The sequence below is a fragment of the Ambystoma mexicanum genome, chromosome 3p, assembly GCF_040938575.1.
Source record: "Ambystoma mexicanum isolate Mex_15411 chromosome 3p, UKY_AmexF1_1, whole genome shotgun sequence".
NCBI lineage: Eukaryota > Metazoa > Chordata > Amphibia > Caudata > Ambystomatidae > Ambystoma > Ambystoma mexicanum.
The window spans coordinates 291,350,856-291,376,538 of NC_090925.1; the positions used below are offsets into that span (position 1 = coordinate 291,350,856).

The 25,683-nt window shown below is 48.8% G+C and overlaps 1 protein-coding gene across 1 annotated transcript in view; it reads right to left on the reverse strand.

Moving 5' to 3' along the window:
• LOC138580351 (peroxidasin homolog) overlaps positions 1 to 25,683 on the reverse strand; it is a 375,430-nt gene that overhangs the window by 313,609 nt on the left and 36,138 nt on the right. Inside the window, exon 2 of the mRNA XM_069650821.1 lies at positions 14,476 to 14,547. Within this exon, the coding sequence (XP_069506922.1) occupies positions 14,476 to 14,547 (72 nt within the window). The remainder of the gene's footprint in view (positions 1 to 14,475; positions 14,548 to 25,683) is intronic.

The following is a 25,683-nucleotide window of genomic DNA, read 5'->3' on the forward strand; positions in this document are numbered from 1 at the left end:
TGTTAATTTCTGCAGCAAGTCGTCACATTTAGATATTTAATTTTTTTCTTGCCCATTTAAAAGGATGGGATGCTGCCAGGGACGCTACGTCCTCATACGTTGCCATTAAGTTTTGGATCTCAGACTTATCAAGGCTAGCCTGAAAGCCTGATGAGGCCCCATAAAGGGTAACTCCTCTTGGATCACCATCAAAGGAGTATGCAGGTTCTTAATTGACAGGATGACATCGTCTGCAAATAATATTCAACACTTCCCAAGGTAATCCCCTGTATCTCCGGATTGGCCCTTCTTTTTTCTAGCAAAGGGTTCCATTACTAAAGGAAATAGCAGAAGAGAGAGGACAACCCTGGCCTAGTGCCCCTTTTTAGGCTCAGCAGGGCCAACAAAATTCCATTCGCTCTGACTCTGGCTCCGGGTTCAGGGCAATATCCATTGCAGAAAATTGAGACCAAAGCCTGATCCTTGCAACACTTCCCTCAAGAATGCTCAGTTGACCTGGTTGAAAGCTTTTTTGGCGTCTACTACCAATAATATAGTTGGGTCACCCCCAAATAGCTTTGTTTAATCTATAAGTGTACTACTTTCCAAATGTTGTCAAATGTTTGCTGGCCCTGTACAAACCCCATATAACAGAAGTTGTACCAGGAGAGCAATATAGACAAGTGAGAACAAGACAGATGATAGTAAATATTAAATCATTATTTTTATTTTATTCTGATTTACGTATAAAAAATATAGAAATAGCTAAACGTTTTTAATTAAATCCATAAAAAGCATCCTGATATCATGCATTCATACAATCATTCATACAATTTAACATCCTAAAACAATTCATGATTTTAAGATCTTGGGCAGATTCCAATTCATTTCTATTGTAGTTACAACAGTTGTTCACTCTGATAAAGTATCTACAGTTACAACAGTTGTTCACTCTGATAAAGTATCTACACAAACCCCGTCTGATCAGGGTGAATGAGCACCAGGAGTATATCCTCCAATCTACATGCAAGTATTTTCACACATATCTTCTCATTCCGGTTTAGTAAAGCAATGGGGTGATCTGACCCACATATAGCGGAGTCCTTCACTGGCTTATGTATAACACTTATAACTGCCTGATTCATTGGGTCTGAGATTTTACCCAAATCCAGGAACGAGTTGAAGAGCGCTGACCTCAAGCGCAATAGCTCTCTGCTGAAAACCTTATAAAATTGGCCTGTAAAACCACCAGGGCCTGGTGCATTGTTGGGCTATAGGAGTTACACAGCCAAGAGAACTTTCTCCCCCGTGATGGGTCTAGGGACTCCTTTTGGTCCACAGTGATTCACCCCAGGTTTGCCCCTTTGACATACTCCTTGCCTCAGCCTCGTCTGCAGTGGTTCTTAATATGTATGGAAAGAGTCTGCTATCACCTCACTACTCTGCAGTAGGGGACCCTCAGTGTTCCCTATGGCTCTGATGCATGCCGTAGCCCTCTTAGTTTTTAATGTATAAGCCAATCATTTGTCAGTTTTAATCACCTTTTCATAGTACGTTTGTTTGAGATTTAACAGCGTATGCTCCACCCTATTCATAGATAAGACGTTCATCTGTCCACTTATATTAGTTATTTGTCTCAGGGTCTTATGCAAACCTCCCTCTCTGCATCTTTCTTCAAGGCTCTGTAGCTCTTTGGGGAATTTCCCTGTTTCCTCGCTCTCCAATTTAACTAAATGGGCTCCCAGTGACAGGAAATTCCCTCTTATTACCACCTTAAAGGCATCCCATATGTTATTGTAGGAAGTATCTCTCAGTAAACTGTCAGTGAAGAACTCTTTCATATGTGTTGCATGCTCACTTCTAATTATTGGGTCTCTAAGGAGATGTTGGAGAGGGGACCAAGTACAGTGCCCCCTATCCGGTTTGTCAAGGGACATGTGTGATACAATCAGGGTATGAGCCAATATCGTACTCTCCCCAATTTGTGCGTCAGTCATTCTGCCCCGAAGCGCTTATCTATACAAATATTGTCAATCCTAACGTATGTTCTATGAACAGGCGAGAAATTTGAATTGTCTCTTGTCTTTGCGTGTGCTTCCTGCCATGCATCTCTGACACCTAAATCTCTTAATTGGCACTTGAGCCTTTCTGGGGTGTGCATCCCTTGTGCTCTGGTTCCCTCTGAGTAGTCTACCTTTCTATCCATGATCATGTTTATATCAACACCCAGAATTATATACCCTTTTGCAAATGTCTCAAGTTTAGTTAGAATACGGACCCAAGTGTGAGGGCCTTAACACCCATTGTGCAGTTAACAAACACAAATCTGCCCTCTGGGCTAAACATCACCTCAGAACACTCCAGACCCAAATTGCTCTTACAAAATATGGCCACCCCGGTCTTCTTCGTCGGTCCAGGTGCAACCCATTGCTTCGTGGAGCATCTGTGCCTAAAACATCCCTTATATGTGCACAAAATATGGGTTTCCTGGATTAAGGTCACATCAATCTCTATAGCCCCTAGCAACTGAAACATTCTGGTTCTTATATTCGGAGAATTCATGCCCCTAATGTTCCACGAGAGTATCGTAATCATCCTAGAATTCGAAGTAATTTGTCCTCCTTGCTCTTTACCCACTATGTGTTCCCCTTCATATCAGACTTAACTAACAAACCCCCACCTTAACTATAATACACCCTAGTATTGACAAGGTCTTTGGAATGCCCTTCAACCAGCGCTGCCCATTGCCATCACATCTCCTTCAGAATTCCATCCCAAGAGGTGCCATCAGAGGGGTTCCCTGATCCAAAATATTTCTATGGCCTTCTCGCTTTGTAAAAACCAACATTTCTCCTTCAAAAATCCCCTAGCCCTTTTTCTTTTCCTCTCATATATGTTACCATACTTGAATGTCCGAACGTCAGGAGGGTTCCTACAAGGCCCTTCCATTTCTGTGTGATTTGACGCCTTTCACAGACCATCCTCTTGTTGTGAGATCGGAGGGCTCCTTCTTCAAGTGTTCCTCGTGCTGAGCAAGGACCTCTACTTTCAGGATCGCACATCCTTTTCCCAGGTCATGCACCACATGTTGTTTTTTTTCCATTCAAGCTGTACGCCGGTGGCAAACACTCAATGTTAGTGGATGCTCTCTGCTGCCAATTTTGCCATGCTAGCCTTCAGTTGTCTTCTCTTCAGTAGCACAGGGTTTGATATATCATGAAAAGGCTGGGTTTTTGGGCCCCTGACGTCTATGTGGCCTCTCGATATGGCCTCCTGGAGAACATTTTCTTTTAGAGCGTATGCATGGGCTTTAAACAGAATGTCTCTTGGTCTGTTTCTTTGTGGTTTGGTCTCATAGGGCCTACTCTATGAGATCTGCCCAACTTAAATTCTCTGGGTTGTTCTTCCTGGAAGAGTAACACAAACAGTTCCTGATTCAGCACCTCTAGAGTGTTGCCCTCAGCTCCTTCCTGCAAAGATTGTAACCGTAAGTTACCCTATCTCAACCTGTTTTGCAGTTCCTCACACTTGTCTCCCAACTCCACGAGTGTGGACCGCAGGCTACCTGCTTCCGCCGTCGTGGCACGGACCTGGTGCACAATCTCTTTAACTGTTTGTTCCACCTCATCTCACTCTGTCGCCCAATGCGTTTAAATCTTTCTTCAGCCCCCTCCACACTGCTTGTGACCCCTTCCTTGAGACCCACCATCTCTCGGGCTAAGTTATCTTGGAGAGTCTTTAAACCGTCTTTAAGGTCTTCCTTAGTGATGGCGACATGGGTGCCCTCTCCTGTGATGGGCCCCGGGCCCAACAACATGGGCGGCGAGGCACCTCTTCCCTGTCTTTGAACACATTTGTTGATACTCCCATTGAGATGCTTATGTTGTGTTTTGGCGGCTTTCCTCATCTGGGTGCGTTGTTTCATCCTCTTTAGCCCCTTTCCGGGAAATCCTTAGGCTCAGGTGTGTGCAAGAGCATATTCACCCATTAGGGGTCCCCAGACCCACCTCATCAGTCAGAGCTCTATGGGTGCATGACCACCTGGCCCGTGATCTTGGCTCCTACCACACATACCTGTTTAATAAAATCCTAAAACTATTCTTTCAGGTCAGATAGGTGAACCAAAACTCTGTTCTGGTTCTGAATCAATAAAACAGCTTCCCTAACTCAAATCCTGCAGAATTCTAATGCAAGTTATTGTAAGCATATTGTAAACTGCACACACATGTTAGCAGCCCACAGCACCATATTTACATGACATGCAACACCTAAATCCATGGAAAACAGGAATTATTCTGTTTGGTCCTTAAGAGATCCTACAGAAAGTGAAACGATGGCTCTACCATACCTCTATCTAATAAGATAAAAAGATGTTGGGGTTCTTTTGCAATCAAATCTTGACATGAAGTGACTAAAATCTCCTTTTATAAACTTTGACTGATCAAACAGATTGTTCCATGTTTGAGTCCGGACCCCTCCCAAACTGTAATTGGTGCACTTATCACTTCTAGATTAGATTACAGTAACTTCTTGTACCTAGGGATCCCTGAATATCAATTGTATATAGAGGGTTCCAAATTCAGCCGTACGAATGGCCAAGGGCCTCTATAAGTATTGGTCTGCACCATCTGCTCGCTACTCTTTGCGTTGGCTTCCGATTAAAAGTCGCATCAGATTTCACATCCTATCTATCATTTTTAAACGTCTGCATGGAATGGCTCCCATATATTTGCAGGCCAAGATTCATCTCTACAGTCCTGCTCGATGTTTACGTTCTAAAAATAACTGCCTATTAAAAACCCCACGTTCTGCTCCAGAGTTGATCAGAGTTTCACTGTTGCCGCACCACGTCTTTGGAATCAATTGTCGATTAATCTTTGGAAAGTGGAGAATTATTTCTGATTCCGAAAATCCCTCAAGACATTTTTGTTTTGTACATTTTTTGACAACATTCGGGTAACTTATTTGAGATTTTAGCAACTTGACGCACTTAAGCCTTCATGTGCCGCTTTAGCGGGGCTGAGGAGGCTATAGCCCCGGGTCTTTTGGTTGTAGCCCCGGCTAGAAGGTCAGGGGCTAAAACCAAAAGGATAGTGAGCCACGACAATCCCAAATTTAACGTAGCCCCACATCCTTTCCAGACCTAGCAACACCCCTGCGCTTTATAAATACCCATCAGCAACTCAGAGAATGAAGACCCCCTGCCGATCAATAAGAAATGTGTAAAAGAAGGAGGGAGATGGAGTCCTGGGAAATATCCTGATCTTGACATGGTTGGTCGTAGATACAGTCAGGGAGCACTGGCCATGCCCTGATTCTTAAACTGGCAGACATGGCATGGCCATAGAAATTCGGGGCATGCCATAAAACTCTTGGGCAGTGTTGCGTAGTAATACGCGAGTGCGCGCATTCGTGAGCGATGACGAGGCTCGCGCATGCGCAGTGTGAAATAAAGACGGCCTGCCGGGAGTTCGCGCCGGGGACCCGAGCAACCACACGTCTCCGGCATGTCTCCTTGTGTGAATGTTGAGCGCATGAGTGAATGCTAGCGTGGGGCCTGCCACCGCCCCCACGCACACAACACTGGCGACGAGGACGGCACTGGAGCAGTCCTCCGCTCTGATAGTGGTCGAGGAGGCGAACGCTGCTCCGTCTCGACACGGACCCACACGTGTGGCTGGCAGCCATTTTGGATCGCACGCGGAGTGCAGTGGTTGCGGCCCGTGAGGGTGCTCGTGCGCCACCTGCAATCTGCACCGCGAAGCATCAATTTTTGGAACTCCCACAGCCTCTGCAGCTGCAAGGTTGTGGCACACTGCTTGGAGGTGAGAAGAAGTGCAGGAAGAAGGAACTACGCCACAAGTGGACTGGGCTGACCAGAGCCCCAATCACTGGAGAATTTCGACAACTACCTGTGAGTAACACATTCCAGAATGGGGGAAGAAGATGACCAGGAAGGCGCCCTTGCCCCCATCCCACGCAGGATGACCAGTACACTAGCCCCCATGCCCGAATTCGATACCACGGGCCCTCCATCCAAACTGGGACCCAAATGACTTCTGTGGGTAAAGAGGTTGGAGATGTTTTTCAGGGCCTCGGGGATCACGGATGATGAAGAAAGGATAGCCACCATGGTGTATTTGGCAGGGGCGGAGGTCCACAAAATGTATGACTCTTTGAACATTGTAGTCGCCACATATGATGCTGTGAAACAAGCTCTCAAAGACCATTTTCTTCCCATGGCGAATGTCGACTTTGACAGGTTTGTCATGAGTGCGGAGAAGCAACGTGAGGAGGAGTCGTTGGACCAATTCTGTGCGCGGCTCAGAATTTTGGCAAGCTCCTGTAGATGGGGGAACGAAGAGGAGATGATTCAGAACCAGTTGCTGCAGGGTTGCAGTTCGGGAAAACTGAGGAGACAGGTCCTGAGAGAACCAGGTTTGACTCTGCAACAGATCTTGGACACGGGAAGAGCATACGAACTGGCCCATGCCAGGGGAGTGAAGATGGACGCAGCCACACACGGGAGAAAGGAAGATGAAGCTTTTGCAATCGGACGCTCCACCCCAGGGAAGGCAAGATGGGCATCAAGAGGAGGTGAGAGCCCCACAGGGCATGGGAACGCCCCATCGTGTCAATACTGCGGGTATGACCTGCCGCACGTGGGTGATTGTCCAGCCAAATCGAGAGTCTGTGGCCGGTGTGGCACTCCAGGACACTATGCTAGGGTGTGCAGAGCAACAACACCAGTCGCAGCATCTAGAGGGCCTGAGAGGATTGGCAGAGGCAACACTCGGAGAATAAGGGGAGTGTCGTCCGTCGAGCAAGGCATGCAAGATCTAAACATCGCCGAGGAGGAGGAGGAAGAGGATGAAATCTTCTTCATCTCAAGCATAGCCAAGGGCCCAGGAAGAAGACGACAACCCACGTGCACGGTAAACATTGGGGAAACACCCACACCAGTCTTGATAGACACTGGAGCATCCGTCTGTGTGCTGGCGACTGAACACTACAACGCACTCCCTGGTCCGCCAGGCTTGGCAGAATCCACAGCACGTATATACGCCTTTCGGAGGACACACACCTCTTCCCATCCAAGGGGTGTTCGTGGCTCCAGTAACTCATGGGCAGAATAAAATAAGAGCGAGATTCTTTGTCACAAGCGTGAGCCCACACTCCCTTCTGAGTTGTGACGCAGCTGAGGCACTAAACATTGTACATTTCTCATTTGCTGTTTACCGCGCCGACCTGGAGAATCTACTGCAGCGGTTTGAGATGATTTTCAGAGGGATAGGAAAACTAAAGGCTCACCCGATACGCCTCCACATCGATGGGTCGGTGAGACCGACAGCACTCAAACACCGCCGCATCCCATTCCATCTGAGGGCACAGGTGGAAAAAGAATTACAATCCCTAATTGACCGGGACATAATTGAAAGGGTGGAAGGCCCCACCCCGTGGGTCTCTCCAATCGCGGTGGCCCCAAAGCCCAAGCAGCCGGGTGCAGTACGCATCTGCGTGGACATGAGGCTGCCCAACATAGCAATTAAAAGAGAATGCCACCTAACCCACCTTGGATGACATTATTGGAGAACTCCAGGGAGTACAAGTATTTTCGAAACTGGACTTGAGATCTGGTTATCACCAGTTAGATCTCCACCCCGAGTCAAGATACATTACGACCTTTATGGGGTTATACCAATATAAAAGACTCAGCTTTTGGGTCTCGTCTGCGGCAGAGGTCTTCCAAAATGCCATCAGGGGGGCCCTGTCTGGACTCAAGGGGGTGATCAACATGTCGGACGATATCCTAGTCTTTGCCCGATCGGAGGCGGAACACCTAAAGCGCCTAGAGAACACCCTTGAAAGGCTGCGTGACCTCGGTTTAACACTACACAAAGAAAAATGTGAGTTCCTAAAGGATAGGTTTGAGTTTTTCAGATTTGTGTTCCATGCTGGGGGCATCTCCCCTGATCCCGAAAAAGTAAAGGACATCCGAGAAGCGACCCCGCCAACCTCACCAGTGGAAATCAGAAGTTTTCTGGGGATGGTGACTTATTGTGGTCGCTTCATCCGCGACTTAGCCTCCTTGTCGGAACCCCTGAGAGCGCTCACCAGAAATGACGCTGCATGGAACTGGAGCGGTAAGGAACACAGGGTGTTCAACGACATCAAGAATGCCCTATCGGCACAAGAAACAATGGCCTACTTCAACCCTGACCGTGAGTCAGAAATCGTGGTTGACGCCAGCCCCGTAGGACTGGGAGCAGTCCTCATGCAGGCAGACAATCAGGGGACCATGAGACCCATCGCCTATGCCAGCAAAGCTCTCATCGAGACAGAGAGGCGGTACTCCCAAATTGAACGAGAGGCCTTGGCCATACTATGGGGATGCAGGCACTTCCGGATCTACATTTTGGGAAAACCAGTAGTTGTCGTAACGGACCACAAACCACTCATCCCGATCTTGTCAGGGACCTCGTCCAAACCACCACCTCGCATAGAAAGATGGATGCTCTCGCTAATGGAGTATGGTGTCAAACTACTATATCGGCCGGGTACAGACAACCCAGCAAACTATCTGTTTGTTTGTTTGTTTGTTTATTAATTTGTATAGCGCACCTGACCCAAAGGTATATGGGCGCTTAATCTTCGAGTTACAGGCAAGGTAGGGTACAATTATACAGTGATGAAGCAAAGGTATACAAGACAGGATAGCAATTCGTGCATAGACAGTAATATAGCAATTCGTGCATAGACAGTAATATGCTGGCATGGTGCAAAATACAATCAAGCAGGAGGTATGCATTCAATCATGGTAGGTTAATTGTTGAGTAACCAGGTGATGACCTTAGTTCTGAAAGGTTGGAAGGTGGGTGTAGATTTGATATCCAGTGGTCTGTCCTGCCACCCAGGCGCTGGGCGACCACGCGACTCAATAGAGGTGGCAGACGGCGTAGAGGCAGTTCACCTAGCAGTCGAATCGGCGCTACCCGTCACCCTGGCCCGCCAGGAGATCACGGAAGAATCCAGCGCGGACGAGACATTCATAAAGGTAAAGCAGGCGATGGCAAGTGGGGAATGGCGCGAGGTCCTTCAGGATAACTCCCGGAGGAACGCAGGGGCACAGAAAGACCTGCAAGCCCTCTGGAGGGTGTGACATGAGTTGTCCATAGCTGAGGATGGCCTCCTGCTAAGGGGTCACCAGATTGTGATTCCAAGAACACTGGTTGACAAGGTCCTACACCTCGCCCACCATGGCCACCAGGGGGTGGCCAAGATGAAAGCACGTCTGAGACTAAAAGTCTGGTTCCCCGACCTGGAAAGCAGAGTGGAGGTGTTTGTGAGAAGTTGCATCCCCTGCCAAGCAGCACGCCCTGTGGAGAAGGGCCCGCCAATCCAGTCCATGGAGAGGAGCGACCAGCCGTGGGGGATGGTTCATGCCGACTTCGGGTCCACAGGACGAGGGTTATACTTTCTAGCGGTGACAGACCAGTGGTCGAGCTATCCAGAGGTTGAGCTGGTTAAATCCACGGCCAGTGACCACACCATCATGGCCTTGGAGAAAATGTTCACCACACATGGGTTTCCCCTGGAGATATGTTCGGACAATGGGGCACCATTCAAGGGACAACAATTTGCCCGCTATTGTGAAGAAAGAGGGATACGACACAGGAAAGTCACCCCCCTCTGGCCGAGAGCTAATGTAGAGGTAGAGCGCTTCATGCGAACGCTCAACAAAGTGTTCCGCATATCGGCGGATGGGGGCGAAGACCTCCGACGCAACCTATTTGACTTCCTTCGAGAATACCGCTCGACCCTGCATCAGTCCACCGGGGTCGCCCCAGCAGAGGCACTCTTCAAGCGTGTACCAAGAGGGCTGCTCCCGGAAATTGAAGGTCGTCATCCGGGAGAAATTGATAATGAACACATGCAAACGGAGAGAGCCGCTCAAAATGAAAGGGAGACAATCAGAAGGAGACTCCCAGAGAAAGAGATTGCCGTGGGCGACACTGTGCTGGTGCGAAACAGCAGAGCAGAAGGGAAGTTGTCGCTACCATACGAAACGCAGCCCCTGGGAGTGACACACGTCAAAGGATCAATGGTCACCGCTGCCAATGCGCGGGGAACAGTATCCACGAACGTCTCGTTTTTCAAGTGCATCAGAGCTGCGGAACCGGAGGAGACCGACACGCAAGGACCAGAGCAGAACGCAGGGTCGACACTGAGAAACGATGAACCGCCAGTGACTCAAGGGACACAAGATGTGCCTCAGGCCGAGGCACGCAGATACCCGACCCTGGCGTGTCGCAAGCCGCCGCAGAGGTTCCAGGACTTCATTATGGACCCTGCCTCGTAGTCAGTACAGTATGGACAGAGAAGGTTTGAAGAGCGCACTGTTAAATATAATGTTTGTCAAAGTTTACTGTTTGGGGGGAAAAGGAGGGATGTTGCGTAGTAATACGCGAGTGCGCGCATGCGGGGGCGATGACGAGGCTCGCGCATGCGCAGTGTGAAATAAAGACGGCCCGCCGGCAGTTCGCGCCGGGGACCCGAGCAACCACACGTCTCCGGTATGTCTCCTTGTACGAATGTTGAGCGCATGAGTGAATGCTAGCGTGGGGCCTGCCACCGCCCCCACGCACACAACAGGCAGCATACCATGATTATTCAAATGTTTGATATGCATTCAAGGTAATTTGGCCCAAACTCGTATTGCCTCATTGGAACATAGTGGGTAGCCCAGATCTTAAAGCCAAAAATATAGTAAGCTTACATAAACAGCTCCTGGAAACAATTGTAAAAGGTCCCGTCATTAAACCCTAATGGCCTAAAACAAAATACACACTATCACTGTCCGTGGCATACCATTCTGTCTGTTTAAAGGCACAGCCCATAATGGGCAAAACCAAAATGATACGTCATCACTGCTCGCCTGCGCCGAAGTGGCACAGAATCCTGCATGTACCCAGGGAGTTTTCATTTGGCAGCAAATGGGCGTGCTTTGGACATCTGGCTCAGTCATACACGAAAAAAATTGATTTTGGGGGAAGTCACGTTCCAGGAATGCAATGTTTTGCAAACGCAAATCCAAGCGAGGCGGGGTATTTAAGTACCTCCTGCTCAGGGCACGGCGCCGACTGCAGCCAGCGAGACTCACTGGGGAAGCAGGCTGGGGGACATTTTGTTTGCGGCCAAAAGAGTCGGCTCGCCTGGGAAAGTTTGTTCGCAGAGGGGCCCCGACCCCATGCTATCATCTGTACCCTTCCCCGCCATCCCCCGAACAAAAAGTTGTAATACTTTGCTAATTGGATTAGTGTGGTGTAGAGGGGCGTTGGCTGCCAGCCGGCTTTGGGCACAGCACTGCAGAACATGACATCAAAGGAGCCCCGGTTATGCTCGGCTTGCTCGTGGTTTCCCCCAGAGTGTGCTCACAGTACAAAAGGTCCAAAGTTAACAAGAACCAGAAGGCCTGCAAATGCCAGAAATCGTCCGTTTATGACGTAGTGAAGGAAAGCAGGTGAGCGTGCTCAGAAACAAGGGCTCACGTCTACGCATGCCTGGAAATACGTAGAAAGCGTGCCAGAAGACCAGGGCGTGGACAGTGAGATGACCAGGGCTATAGGGTAGTGTTTAGCGGTGCCACAGTTTTGCTTGGACGGTGCTGGTCAATCCCGACAACGGCCTCGCCCCTCCTCCCTGGTGATTAGAAAAGTCAATCAAGAAATGCCCCTGCTTTGCCTCAGGAACAGACACCTCATAAGCAGAGTCCCATCAATCGCTCTCAAGAGAAGGTGACTTCTGCTCCCCACTGGTCTGTGCAAAAGTTCAAAAGAGGTACATTTTGAGAAGGAACGACTCTTTCGCCTAAAAAGGGACAGTTTACTGCAACTGCCTCCCCCAGGTAATGGCAAATGAGTGGTGAAAAAACGGGTGAAAAATCTGCACCAATAAGACAATGGGTCCAATGAAATGTAAGTAGGTGCTTCAAAGTTGCACTTCTGATGCCCCCTACTGTGATTAAATGCAACGAAAAAAGTGTCTCGGAAATGTGCACTGTGAAACGAAGTAATGGCCATGGTTAGAGAGGGAAATGTTTATGGAGGGACAGGCTTAAATGGCATGGTCCTCAGGACACTGAAGGTGGGGGAGAGGGGGGTTTCTTAAGAAGCCACACCTGGCGTAGAAAATCCTGTGGTGTGGTGGAGAAACGGATCACCTGTAAGATAACTTCTTGGCTTTATACATTAAAGCTTGCTGCAGCATCGTGACTTCCACCTTGAAAACTGGTCTTGTCTCTTTATTCCAGAGAACCTCCTGGAGGTTTGGGGGCAGGGGTGAATGGTTTGAAGGAGGGAAGAGTGCTGGTGTGTTTGGGGAGGCGCCAGGGGTGTTGCTAGGTCAGGAAAAGATTTGGGGCTACATTCATTTTGGGACTGTAGGGACTCGGGGCTAGCTAGCCTTTTTGGTTGTAACCCCTGAGCTTCTATCCGGGGCTACAAGCAAAAGACCCGGGGCTACAGCCCCGGGTCTCCCCCCCCCCATAGCAACGCCGCTGGGAGGCATAGTTGTGGGATGACCCTGCTATGGCAAATGAGTGGTGAAAAAACGCGTGAAAAATCTGCACCAATATTACAATGGGTCCAATGAAATGTAAGTAGGTGCTTCAAAGTTGCAGTTCTGATGCCCCCTTTCAAAAACGTCCATGGGCGAGGAACCCACACACTGTAGCACACCACTGGGCTGCTTTATTGCAAAAACGGTGGGGGGAAGGGTTCTAGTGTTTACTGGTTTTCGGGTCACAAACGCTGTGTGCGTTCAGTGAGCAGCAGAGACCTGAGCAAGGACCATGTGCTGAGCCAATGAGGGACCAGCCACTCAGAGCAATACCAGAGACTCCCACTCAGAGCAATAACAGAGGCACCGACTCATAACAATAACAGAGACTCCCACTCAGAGCAATACCAGAGACTCCCACTCAGAGCAATACCAGAGACTCACACTCAGAGCAATAACAGAGACACCCACTCATAACAATAACAGAGACTCCCACTCAGAGCAATACCAGAGACTCCCACTCAGAGCAATAACAGAGACTCCCACTCAGAGCAATACCAGAGACTCCCACTCAGAGCAATATCAGAGACTCCCACTCAGGGCAATACCAGCGACTAGGCTCGAGGATCCTGCTAGGGGTGAGCTAGAAACATGAGAGGATGGGCCAGGGAAGTGAGATGACCAGGCCTATGGCGGTGTGCAGGGCCTTTGAGGCACCCAAGACTCAGAAGGCAGGACCTTGTCCCGCGCTTCTGACACTTCCCGGACTAAGAGCAATATCAGAGGCTATGGCTTAGGGTATGGTAAGGGTGAGGAAGGAAAATGGGAGCCTGACCGTGTCCGGGCCAGCGGAAACACCCAGACTATGGTGGGGTGCAGGGTCAGTGAGACACCCAATACTCACACGCCTGGACCATGTGCTGCACCACATTCATTCTCAGAGCAATACCAAGGTATTCAGGGTCAGGGTGAGTGAAGAATAATGGAGCAGAGGCTGGCTAATGAATGGTAATCCCGGGCTATGGGCTAAGTGAGTGAAGGGCCCTAAAACTCAAAATAAATAATATTAGAGACTGGGTACTAGCCTTGTGTGCATGGCAAGTAATGGACACTAGGCCAGGACCTAGGTCTTGAGCAGGGTGAATGATGGTCTCGAGACTCATGTAACAGGTCTCAGATGGACCCCTAGAGTAAACCAGACCTGGTGCTAAGGTCTTGGACATTTTTAGTTAAGAGCGGAGACCCAAGCAATACCAGTCCATGGTTATGTGCAGCCTCATTGTGAGTAACATCAGAGACTAGGGACAGAGGTCATGGTTAGGATGAACGAGGAACCTGAGACAACAATCCGGCGGGGGATGCGAGGCGGCCAGGCTATGCAGAGGATGAGTGAGGGGCCTAAGATCCAATACCACAGATCAGGAGTATGAGGACTACGAGTAGAGTCAGTGACGGACATAAAGCTTCATCAAAGGTTGTGTGCTGCATGAGTGAGGGGCCTGTGATCCACAGCATTACCAAAGAACAAGGGCAACAGGTGTTTGCAGGGTCCATAAATGTCCCATGAGATCCACAGAAATACCAGAAAACCATAGCGGCCCCAGAGTCACGAGCAGAGTGAATGAGGAACTTGAGAGTAGGGTCAAGGGAATGAACGCGTGAGGGGCCCGATAGTCAGACTCTGCCATGCATGGGGCAACTGAACGGGACACAAAAGGGTGCATTTTAGCCAGATCTAACCTTTCTAATGGTCCTCCTGATATAAGAGTGCAGGTGATGAAGGTTGGGCAGAGTGGCATTGTGGGATTGACACATTATGAACATGTGGTGGTAATATGCCACCTCTGCGGCCTCCCTGAAATCACACTCCCACGTGGGCAGGTCTGACCGTCTCCACACATGCGACCACTCGCCTCCATTACATGTTACTGTACTCACAGTGTGTTGAGGTTCTTGAGTTTCCTGAAGGTTTCTGGTTGAATGTCCCTGATGCGGTTGAACCGCAAATCCCTGAAACAAAAGGAAAAAACAGAAATCAGGCATTAAATTAGCCAGCCTGGCTCTGGAGAAACAGAATAGAGAAATGTGTGCTCGCTCTGCCTGCAGGGACATTTACAACAGCCAGTTCCGGATCACAGTTTTCATCCTCCGGGCAACACTTTTGTGCAAATTCAGCTCATATCAGATTGCTAAGACACAAAATACTTTGGGTCTAACACTCTGAATCCCCCCAAATCCCCTGACTCACCTTCATTATATTAATAATAATAGTAATTTGGGGATTTATATGTTTTGTTTTTTTAAAAATAGTTTTATTTTATTTTGAAATCAAACAAACACACTACAACTGTTTCAAACCATAGAAAGCATCATAGTCCAGCACATTTTCATTAGAACTCCCCAACTCCCCCCCCCCCCCCTTAAACTAGAGCCGGTTCTCACATGTCATTTACGGGAGCATCATTGGGTAGCACAGTACTTAGGCAGTCATCATCCGGGTCCTCTGTTCCGTTGTTACCCTGGTGAGGGTTTGCCATAGAGGCCACCAATTGCCGCCAGGCCAGCAAGGGCCCTACTTCCTCCTCGCCCCCCCTGGTGACCGCTTCAAACCAGACTACAGATTCAGCTTCCGCCCACCTCAAGAGGTCCGTCCACCATAGCTCCACCCTAGGTCTATGGGCCGCCTTCCAGCCCATGGCAATCCTACGTTTGGCCAAAACAAAAGCCAGGTCCTTCATCTTGCTTATGTGTTTTGAATGCCGGGGTCTAGGAAAAAGCCCAAGCATACATGACCAGGCCGATTCCACATCCAGCACCACCCCCCCACCAGCCAGTTTCGTCTTGACCTCGTCCCAAAATCTGTGCACCTCCGGGCAAGCCCAAAACATGTGTAGCAGTCTCGCATTCACCTCCCCACACCTGGGGCATTGCTGCGTAGCTGGTCCCCCAAACTTTGCAATTTTCCCGGGGGTTAAATAAGCCCTGTGGGTAACGTACAATTGAAGCTGTTGGAATCTCGTGTTTCGGGACACCTTTTTGTGGTACCTCTGGGCCCGTTCCCATTGCCCGTCCGTCATGGGTCCTCCTACCTCCTCCTCCCAATCTTGTCTCAATTGAAGCAACTCCTTCCCTGCCCTTACTCGCAAGAGCTCGTATATCCTCGATATTTCGTGCCCGCCCTCCGATACATCATACATGGTTTCCAGGGAGGCGTCAGGGTCTTCCGCTAGCACTGTCTCAGGCCATCTTTCTCTAGTCTTTTTCACAAGCCTAGTGTAGGTTATATATTGGCCACCATGTACCCCTGTCTCTTCCTGCAACCTCTGAAAGTCCACTGCCTCCCCTTCCTGCCATATGTCCCCGAGGGTGGCCAGGCCTACCTTTTCCCAGTATCTACGGACCGATTCAAGTAGTTGAGAGTCGCTCCCGCACAGCGCCGCCAACGGGGCCTGCTGAGAGTATGGCTCCAAGTCCCCCCCAATCTTCCATGTCCTGTGCCAGATCTCCCAGCCCAGCCTCAGTAGCCGCCCCTTGCTCACCAGTTTGTTCCTGCACAACCACACCACTTCCATCAGAAAGTATGGGGCTGTATCTCCACGCAGAAGCCTAGCTTCCGCTGAGTCTTCAGCTGAAAGCCACCTGGCCACGTACTGCAGCTGCCCCGCCAGGTAATAGAGTTCAAAATTAGGCAGGCCTATCCCCCCCCTGTCACATGGGTTCTGAAGCTTCCACAGAGCAACCCTATTCCTAGAGCTGCCCCACACGAAACCCCTACACACGCTATGAAGTTTCGCGAATAGTCTCCTAGGTATCAAAAACGGGACGTTTACAAAAAAGTGCAAGAGTCTAGGCAGGACCACCATCTTGAGCAAGGCCGCCCTCCCCATCATGGTCAGGGGCAATCTAGACCAGAATACCATGCTGTTCTTGATCCCCTCTATCGCCTTTTCCGTGTTATGCTTGTGTTCTGCCTCGACCCTGTGGTAAATATTTATTCCCAAATACCTAAATGTCACGGGCTGCCATGGTATTGGCAGGACAGGCAGCCTCTGTACCGGGACATTCCTATATCTGCCCAAGGGGAACAGACTAGACTTTCCAGGGTTCACCGATATGCCCGAGAGGATGGCGTACCGTTCTATTACCTCTAGCACGTACTGCAGGTTTTCTTCTGGATAACGCAAATAAAGGAGCATATCATCCGCATATAATGATATCAGATGCTCTCCACTGACAGTGCTTATGCCCACCTCCCCATATTGTTGTCGGAGGCATATTGCCAGCAGCTCTAATGCCAGTATATATAGCATGGGTGACCAGGGGCATCCCTGTCTGGTACCCCTGCAAAGCTGCCAAGAATCTGAGACTGTGGACCCTGTTTATGACTCTCGCCATCGGGGTGCTATAAAACAACTGGACCCATCTGAGGTATCCAGGTCCCATTCCGTACCCCTTCAGGACCGCTTTCAGCCAGGGCCATCGTACCGAGTCGAAGGCCTTGACCGCGTCTAACGACACTATAGCCAACTCGCCCGTGTCTTCCTCAGTTTGGTCTATGACATGGTGTAGCCTCCTGTGGTTATCGGTGATGTTCCTGCCTGGAACATATCCCGTCTGATCTGGGTGTATCAGTTTCTTAATCACCTTCTTCAGTCTATTAGCCAGCACCGCCGTGAGTATTTTGCTGTCCTGGTTAAGCATGGACAACGGTCTGTAAGACCCGCACTCCACGGCCGGCTTGCCTGGTTTCAAGAGTGGGATGATTACAGCCTCGCGGAGGGACAATGGGAGTTCCCCCTGCTCATAGTCCTCGTTGAAAGTGGCAAGCAGTGGCTGAAGCAACTCTTGCTTGTATGTTTTGTAGAACTCGCTGGGCAGCCCATCCGAACCAGGCGCCTTGCAAGTGGGCAAGTTCTGAATCACTACCTCCAGCTCATCCGAGGTGACGGGTGCGTCTAACTCGGTGCGTTCTAGATCATCCAATGTGGGCAGCTCTATGTCCTCCAATGTGTCCAGTATGTCTTGACACATATCCTCCCCCATGTCCTCATACAAGTGTCTGTAGAACTTAAGGAATTCCTCATTTACCTCTTTCTGGGTGTTGCATATGCAACCTTTCTCATCCTTAATCTCACTAATCACCGAGCGGGGGGTCTCACTCTTATACAGCCAGGCCAGCAGTCTGCCCGGCTTGTCGCCCCCTGCGTGTATCCTCTCTGTATATTTCCTGTAATTGAGTCTGCATAGTCTATCCCAGAGTGCGCTGCAGGACAACTGTAGCTCCTTTACTTTGGTTCTGTTATCATGAGCGGTGCTCTCGCAACGCGTGAGATCCTCTAGCTCCCTTTCCACCTCCTGGAGTTCCCTTTTGACACCCCCCTGTAGCCCCTTAGCTTGGGAAATGGCTACCCCGCGCACCACCACCTTAAACGCTTCCCACAGTGTGCCCACAGAGTTTACGCTTCCCGTATTTATATCAAAGTATTCTTCGATGGCATCCCTCAGGCCCTCCCGAAACCCCTCCTCCTGCAGAGCCTCGGTACTGAGTCTCCATGTAGGGATCCGCGGTCTTGTGGGGCTGGTGTCTCCAGTCTACCACCAAGGGCGAGTGGTCAGATAGTACTCGGGCCTTGTATTCCGCTCCTTCTATGTCTCTCACTATCTCGGCTGTTACAAATATGTAGTCTAACCTTGTGTGCAAATCATGTGGCGCTGCGTAGTGTGAATACTGCCTATCCGTGGGATGCAGCCTTCTCCACGCATCCTCTAGGCCTAGGTCTTTCAGTAAGGTACCCAGCGCTTTAGCCGCCGGTGCCGTTTTTTGGGGATTTATATGGTTACATGTGATTTCATTGAACCCAAAATAACTAATCCCATTATAACTAATCCAAAATAACAAATTCCAAAGTAACAAATTCCTTTTTTGTTGTGTTTGAGGGGTTGCCCTCCAAACCCCCCTTTTTTGTTCGTAATACTTTTCCCCCACCCCAAAACCACTATTCCCACTCCCAACCCCTTTTTTAGTTTTTCTCCAAATTCGTTAATGTTGGAATTAGTTAATTTCGATTTGTTATAATTGGATTAGTTATTTTGTGATCCGTTATAATCACTGTATACCATTTATATGTTATCTTGCATTTGTATAGTGCCTCGTGCCATATAGCTCTTCACGCCAGGCCGCGTCACCTCCGAAGTGAAGGGTCACTATTATCATCTAGTCGTGGTATGGTAGGTACTCAATTGAGCAAACATCTAGGGGATAAGGTCTAAGCCGGAACCCATGTCACGTGGCCTCCCACTGCAACATGTCGGGGGTTGCTTGTGGGCTGGTGCGGAATGGATGCGACCTAGCAATTCAAGGTGGACTGCCCCTTTTAGGGTGGAACCTAGCATGATTTGCATAAGGTCTTTTCCTCAAAAACGGGGCCCTGGAGGGTATACTTGTTTCTAAAAAAAAGTGAAAGCAAAGGAAACTTTTCGTCCTATATTATTTTATATTCTTTCATCTTATCTCAACGATGTCTGTGCGTGTGTAGAAATGAATCCAGATTTCTTTGAATACTTCAGTTTCGCGTTTGATGTTCATGGCTGTCAAGCCATGCTTTGTCACTCCTGTATCACGAGGGAGGCTTCTGGCCTGCACGTTCCACTTCTCTCCTGCCTTCCATTGGTACACAGACTGCCTACTGGTTCTAGCTCTCTGGGCTCTGCAGCTTACTGCTACCACCCGGGGTAAGTTAGCAGTGGTTGGTAGATACTGGTGCAAGTTGTAGCACAGAATTGGGGTTTTTGACGGGGGTCGTGATCACCTGGCAACAGTGTTCAAAGTGTACTAAAAGAAGTAGTGGAACTATGTTCCCTACTGGCCTGACTCGCTCCCCACAGACCCCATCACCAGGCCCCCTCTCACGCACAATACAAACCCCCAAACACATGCACCTGTGTAGTATTGGGGGATACTGGAAGTCACCAGGAAACATGGATGACCCTGGAGGCATATGTATATAAAAGTAAGTTGCTTTATCATACGTTTCAGGGCTAGTTGGGTGAAGGAAGGTAGGAGCTAAATAGTATGCATCCTCTCAGATCAGTTCTCCCATCCCGAATCCGCAACTGACATTATTGGAACTCTGATGACCCATAGAGTTATAGATGACATCACAACAGTCCACTGCCTGCAATGGTGCACACACTACATGCAGATAATACACATACAAAAAAAGTAGTGGAACTATGTTCACTACTGGCCTGACTCGCTCCCCACAGACCCCATCACCACGCCTCCTCCCACGCACAATACAAACCCCCAAACACATGCACCTGCTGTTTAAGGAAACGTTCAGTGCAGTTCACTGAAACGGCTCATTTCAACCGCTTCCTACACTTTCATTTTAAAACGAAACCATTCAGGAAAGGTAATTTAAAAAGTATAAGAGCACCGCGCCCAACCACTCCCGCCCACTTCGACCATTGCCTAGCGAATGTCATTGTCCCCAATGATTCGGGTGGCCAGATTTTGAAAATAAAAACAGGACAGGCCCACGACATAAAAGTAGTACTTCAATTTAAAATGACTACCATGACTACTGACTACAACTGAGTAGCAGGGTGAGGGGTGTGGTGTGGGGGAGGGGGCCACAGAGGATGGCAAGGTCAGTAATTTCCCTGGATACAAACTGTGTTGATTTGGCTGCGACTGTAAACGAGTTCAAGACAAATTAACTTTTGCTATGATTGCTACATCAGGCCTTGCTTTGAATCCTTTCCTTATGCATGTGGCTGCTAATTGACACATTGGGGGTTCAAGGCCACCCCTGGATGACTGACTTGTCAAAGTAACATTGCCACGCTATAATAACGTTTATTTGTTTTCTAATTTAGCAATTATCACATGTTTCAAGGGCTGGAATGGGTGGTAATGGCCTGGGGCCCGAGTTAAAGGGTAGAGCGTAGCCGTGGAATGGGTGATTATTGCTATTAGCACCCCGGGTTGCCAATCCGGTACCCCGGGTTGCTGATAGCATTGTCTTTCTATGAATGAACGTGACGCCTCGCAGTGTCCCGTTCATTCATAGCAAAGAGCCTCAAGATGGCCGGCACAGAGCTGGAAAACAGGGCTCCAAGCGGAGCCCCTCTTTTATTTCTTTGGCGACAGGAAGAAGGAAGAGAGTGGCAGCGGCACCAGGGCCGCAGCCGCCGCTACAGCCATCAGGTAAGTGGGGGTGTGAGGGATGGGGAAAATTAAAATAAGGGAAGGTAGGGTGGGCGGGAAGATGGCGAGGCAGGAGAAGCAGCCATCGGGTTGCTCAGAACGCACGTTTGGATCGGTAGATTCAGCTCGCGATCCGAGCAACCTGATTAGTTGCTCCCCCCGCCCCGGGTGCTAATTGTTGTAAGGCAGCAAGATGTGGCGATTTTGGATTTCTGCCCATGGTCACCCTCCCTTCCTGCTGGGTACTCTCGGACAGGGGAAAGAGAGGGCCAATTTCTGCAACACTCCCAACACTCCCAGCAAAAACCAGGACATCTGGTCACCCTACAGAGGATCTGCATATGATTACTGGTAGGGTTACCAGAGGATCGAGGGCGTCCTCCTGGGAAAGGTACTTGTGCAAAGCAAAATTAGGCAACAGCCTGTGCTTCATCATCTAGAGAGTGTCATCCAAACGCCAAACCATCAAGGCTCACACAAACATCAAGACTCACAGAACCACTCCAACCCCCAGGGAAATGGTGTTAGACCCTCTCACCTCATTCCCCATAAATACCCATTGCAATTTCTTTTGTGCATAGGACACAATGGGCCTTCCTAGGAGTATGGTGGTGTGGGGGAAAATGTGGTGGTAAAGATTGTATTACCACTTCTACCAGACCACCATTTTAAGATAATAATAATAATAATTTTGCGCTACGAACCCTCAGGTATCTGAGCGCTGCTTAATATTACCCACGGTGTGTGGTGCTCATTTATTGACCTTGGAAGGATGGGATTCGAACCTGCGTTAGCAGGCTCTGCAAAGATGTCAAAGCGAGCGCTCTACTCGATGTGCTATCGGACCGGCTCTGGAGGATGGCAGTGGAGTGGAGGTGATGTGGAGAAAAAACCTCCAGCATTTCCCTCCACGAAATATGGCTTAAAATTAAACCTCCTCCCCATCCACCAAGTGGTTGATGCAAGAAAGAATCAACCCACGGGGACAGTTTACCACCTCTGTGGTAACACTAACATTGTGGACACCTTAGAACATTTAATTATGTATTGCCGAAAAGGAGGCTCAACGGGCTAAAGCATTTCAGAAGTTTCATCTATACTGAACATTATGCCTTAACTATTGTTTTATGGGTGAGACTTCTCTTGTGGCATCAAATATCAGTAGTCATAGCTACTATTAGATTTGTCGTAGACATTTCTCCCGCTATATTGCTTAAAGATGCATCAAACACACAAATGGTCAGGATCCCGCAGAGGTTAGATAGTGAATGGTTTTGGAGGAGAATTTTGTTAGTTAATTCTCTATAACATAACTTCATGAGGGGTCATCACATTATTTCAGAAAATCACATATTGTATTATATGTAGCATCATTATCAATAGAGCACAGGAATGAGAAAATACATTTACAAGGATTATAAATATATCATAGGTGTGTTTGTCAGCTATACATCACCATGCACCCAGTTTGGTGTGACAATGAATTAAAACTCCTGATTTTGGTACAGTTGTCTATACATAGTAAACATCAGAGATGTTGATACGTAGTGTTTCGGCCTTATGAAGCCCACTTAAACATCCTCCCTCTGTATAATGTGGCCTTCATCAGGACGATGTTGTTAGAAATTGATTTAAGATGCACGCATTTTTAAGTTGGTATGTATTTGAATTCGTAAGTATTCTTTTATCGTATAATTACTGATTTTAGGCCTTCTTGAATGTACCTTCTTCTTTTCTTTTGATTGGCAAAGGCACACCCAACGTTCTACTCCAGATGCTAATTTTGACTATGTGTTGTCATGCCCATTTATCCATAACAATAGAACAACCTGCCACCTACATGCTGAATGGACTCACAGCCATCAGGCCAGGTTGTGGAACTGCTGTATCTCATTTCTATTCTGGGGCTGATCCCAGACTTTCCTTTAACATAGCTTTTAGAAACTCTACATATAAATCCATTAAGGAAAGGGTATGAGAATATGATGGTTTGTAAATTCCTGCTCAAATCACGGATTTCAGGCAACAAATGAGTTAACACATATCGTTTATTCTAGCTGGAGAAAAAGAGCAAACTGATCTTGATACCCTCACAGTCCTGTAGTAAAAAGTGAAGCGTTTAAGAACAGAAAGATTGTTGTTTTCTACCAGTGAATTTGCTGGTGTTTTTGTTTTCAGAGGTTTAACTGCAACTTTTATTACACATTGTGCTAGTCTCCAAAAATCTTTCCACGTCAACCATGGTTATTTTTTTTTTATTATAAACAGTCCCTTGCGTTATGCATTAGAATAAACATTTCTGGGCAGCGTTTTCAAATACATATATACTAGAAGGCAGGCTCATTAATTGTAATTTTAATGTGTAGAGACAGTCGAGCACTGTGTGACCAAGGGGCCCCATAGTTATAACCACAAGGACATGGAGAAGAAAACCCCAGGCCTGCCAGCCAAGCCAACCGTATTCCCAGGGCCAAGTGACCCAGCAAATTGAAGAGGCATCAAAAGTCAGGCACTAGGACACACAGAATCCCCCACTGGGTCCTATGGAAAACCTGGACCGGATCCGAGATCGGCAAGTGTGGATCCAGTAGTAAGAAAACCTTGTGGAAACCCTATCCACGTCCCTGAAGCCCAGAGGGTCACAAGAAACATATCCCTAAACTTGGGTACCCAGACATTGCCAACAAAGAAGAACTACATCTCACATAATCACTATTTCCTGCTGCAAAAACCCGCACCGGACTACAGGACCATATTTACTGATTTGGGATGAGGAAGACAATCAAGAAGATTGGAGTACCCCACAGGAGTGTATTCCACCCCCAGAACATTCCTGAAGAACCTGCACCCCACGCCCATTTAAGCCCCTGAGGAGCAGGAGGCAGTGCAGCCCGTGCCCATGCAGCAACAGGATCTTTAGGGAATGCTCTCCTTCTCTCACAAATAAATTAATGTGAGAACTGGAAGGGAGATGTAGCACATGTTTGTTTCTCCCTGGTCTGGGAAGCCTAGTATTGAAAATACTCTGGCCCAGGAAATGGACGAAAACACAAGGACACCACCCACCACCACAGTCCACCTGCTCTGGTGAGGTACGCTCAGCAAGCAACCTGCAATGTTGGTAGAGGAGATGGGCCACAATGCTGAGTTCCTTAATGTTAATAAGGCACAGTACAGCAGAGTTGAAGTTTAGTTACCCTTGTGGGTTTTTATATAAATTATTGTTAACTTTTTTAAGCCAGCAAAACATCCTCGTTCTTCATACCAGCCCCTTACAACACTTCAGGTTTCCCCTTCAGCGTTTAATAATATCAGAGTAATAGTTACTCATTGCACAAACCCATCAACAAATGAACTTAAAGCAAGTTCCTATACACTCCACCTACGGGCTCCATACTTTCCTCCTCAACCTCCCTCTTCATCACAACACATTGCCTGCATTACACTTTCTCAAACCCCCTAGCAGCTGCAATCTGCTCTAACACAAAACATTTCCCTTTTTCCCCCGTCATCATGGTTCCTATCTGTCCGCTCTACCGTGGTTGGTGCCACAGTATCTTGTCTGTGGCTTTGGCTACCCTGTTCCGTGTAAGGGCTTTGGGAGCCCCAGTCGTCATGGTATGGGTGGTGTCCCCACAGTGTTTTCAGAGCTTTGTGCTTAAAACGGGCTTTAGGTGCCCTTAGTTCTTCTGTGGTGATGCTGTAGTTGCAGGGCTTTAGAAGCCCATTCCATGGCAGTGGTGTCATTAAGTTGGGACTCTGCCAGCCCTAAATGTCTCGTTGAGGCTTATCAGCCCATGCTGTCTGCTGGCAGTGCAGTAGTTAAATTTCCTCTTTTCCCCCGTGGCAGTGTTTTAATTTTAATAGGGTTCTGCCAGCCCTAACTGTTAGTTTGGGCAAGATGCAGGTTTAAATTTCCTCTGTGGCGTTGTGTACACACTGTCCTAGGCTGAGAGCCCTCTGTTTATTTTTCCTCGGTGGTGGTGCGAGCCTTTGTTGGACTCCGCCCAGGCCCGCCCACCTGCGCCTAGTCAAAGCACCCAGCTGACGCACTCCAGGAAGAGCCCTGGCTCCAGATAAGTTCTGTTTACTCCTGCTCTCCCCACCTGGCCATGGGGAGATAGGATTTCCAGCAGGCCTCTGGCGGTGCTGGCGATCTTGCTGGTGCCACTGGGGTCTTCTTTTTATCATCCTGTGCCATGCCTGGGCACTGGGCGGGCGAGCTTTCCTCGCCACGGCAATTCTCTTCACCCGGGACGCACCGCACACACAGCCCGGGACTTCACCTATCTTTGGGCCACCCGACTGTCCCCCGGGCGGCCTCTAGCCACCAGGCCACACTCTGGTTCGGGTCGCGGTGACACACGGCCCAGACCGGGGTGTCATTTTCACCCGGGCCGCACTGCACAAGCAGCCCGGGACTTTCTCTTACTCTGGCCTGCCCGGGCTGGCCCCCGGAATGCAATTGCTTCCCAGGCCATGCTCTCGCTCAGGATTCGCCCCGCACATGTGGCCCTGGGCACAGGCTTTTTTATTCACCCAGGCCGCTACACGCACGTGTCCTGGGCTGTTTCCTTTTCCCTGCCGGGCTCCAGCTGACAGATGCAGCCCAGCTCAGCAAGTTCAGGGAGCCCTGGGGGGCCACTCAAGGCAGCGTGATGGTGGGGAACATGGTACAGTCAGTTAAGTCCCAGTGAAAACACTTAAACATACACATTGAATTAAAACCTTTAATAAAGCTCCCGTGTCCTGTAATTATTTCTACTTTCATCTATGCATAACCCCATTAGCTAACAGGGCCTATATGGGCCGGGGGATGCAGCGAGAGCTCAAGTCCACCTTACAGCTCCAGGCACAAAGTGAAAGGAAACGCCTGCAGCCCCTCCCTACACTAGAGCCAATGGGATAAACATCCCCGCAGAGCCATAGACAGA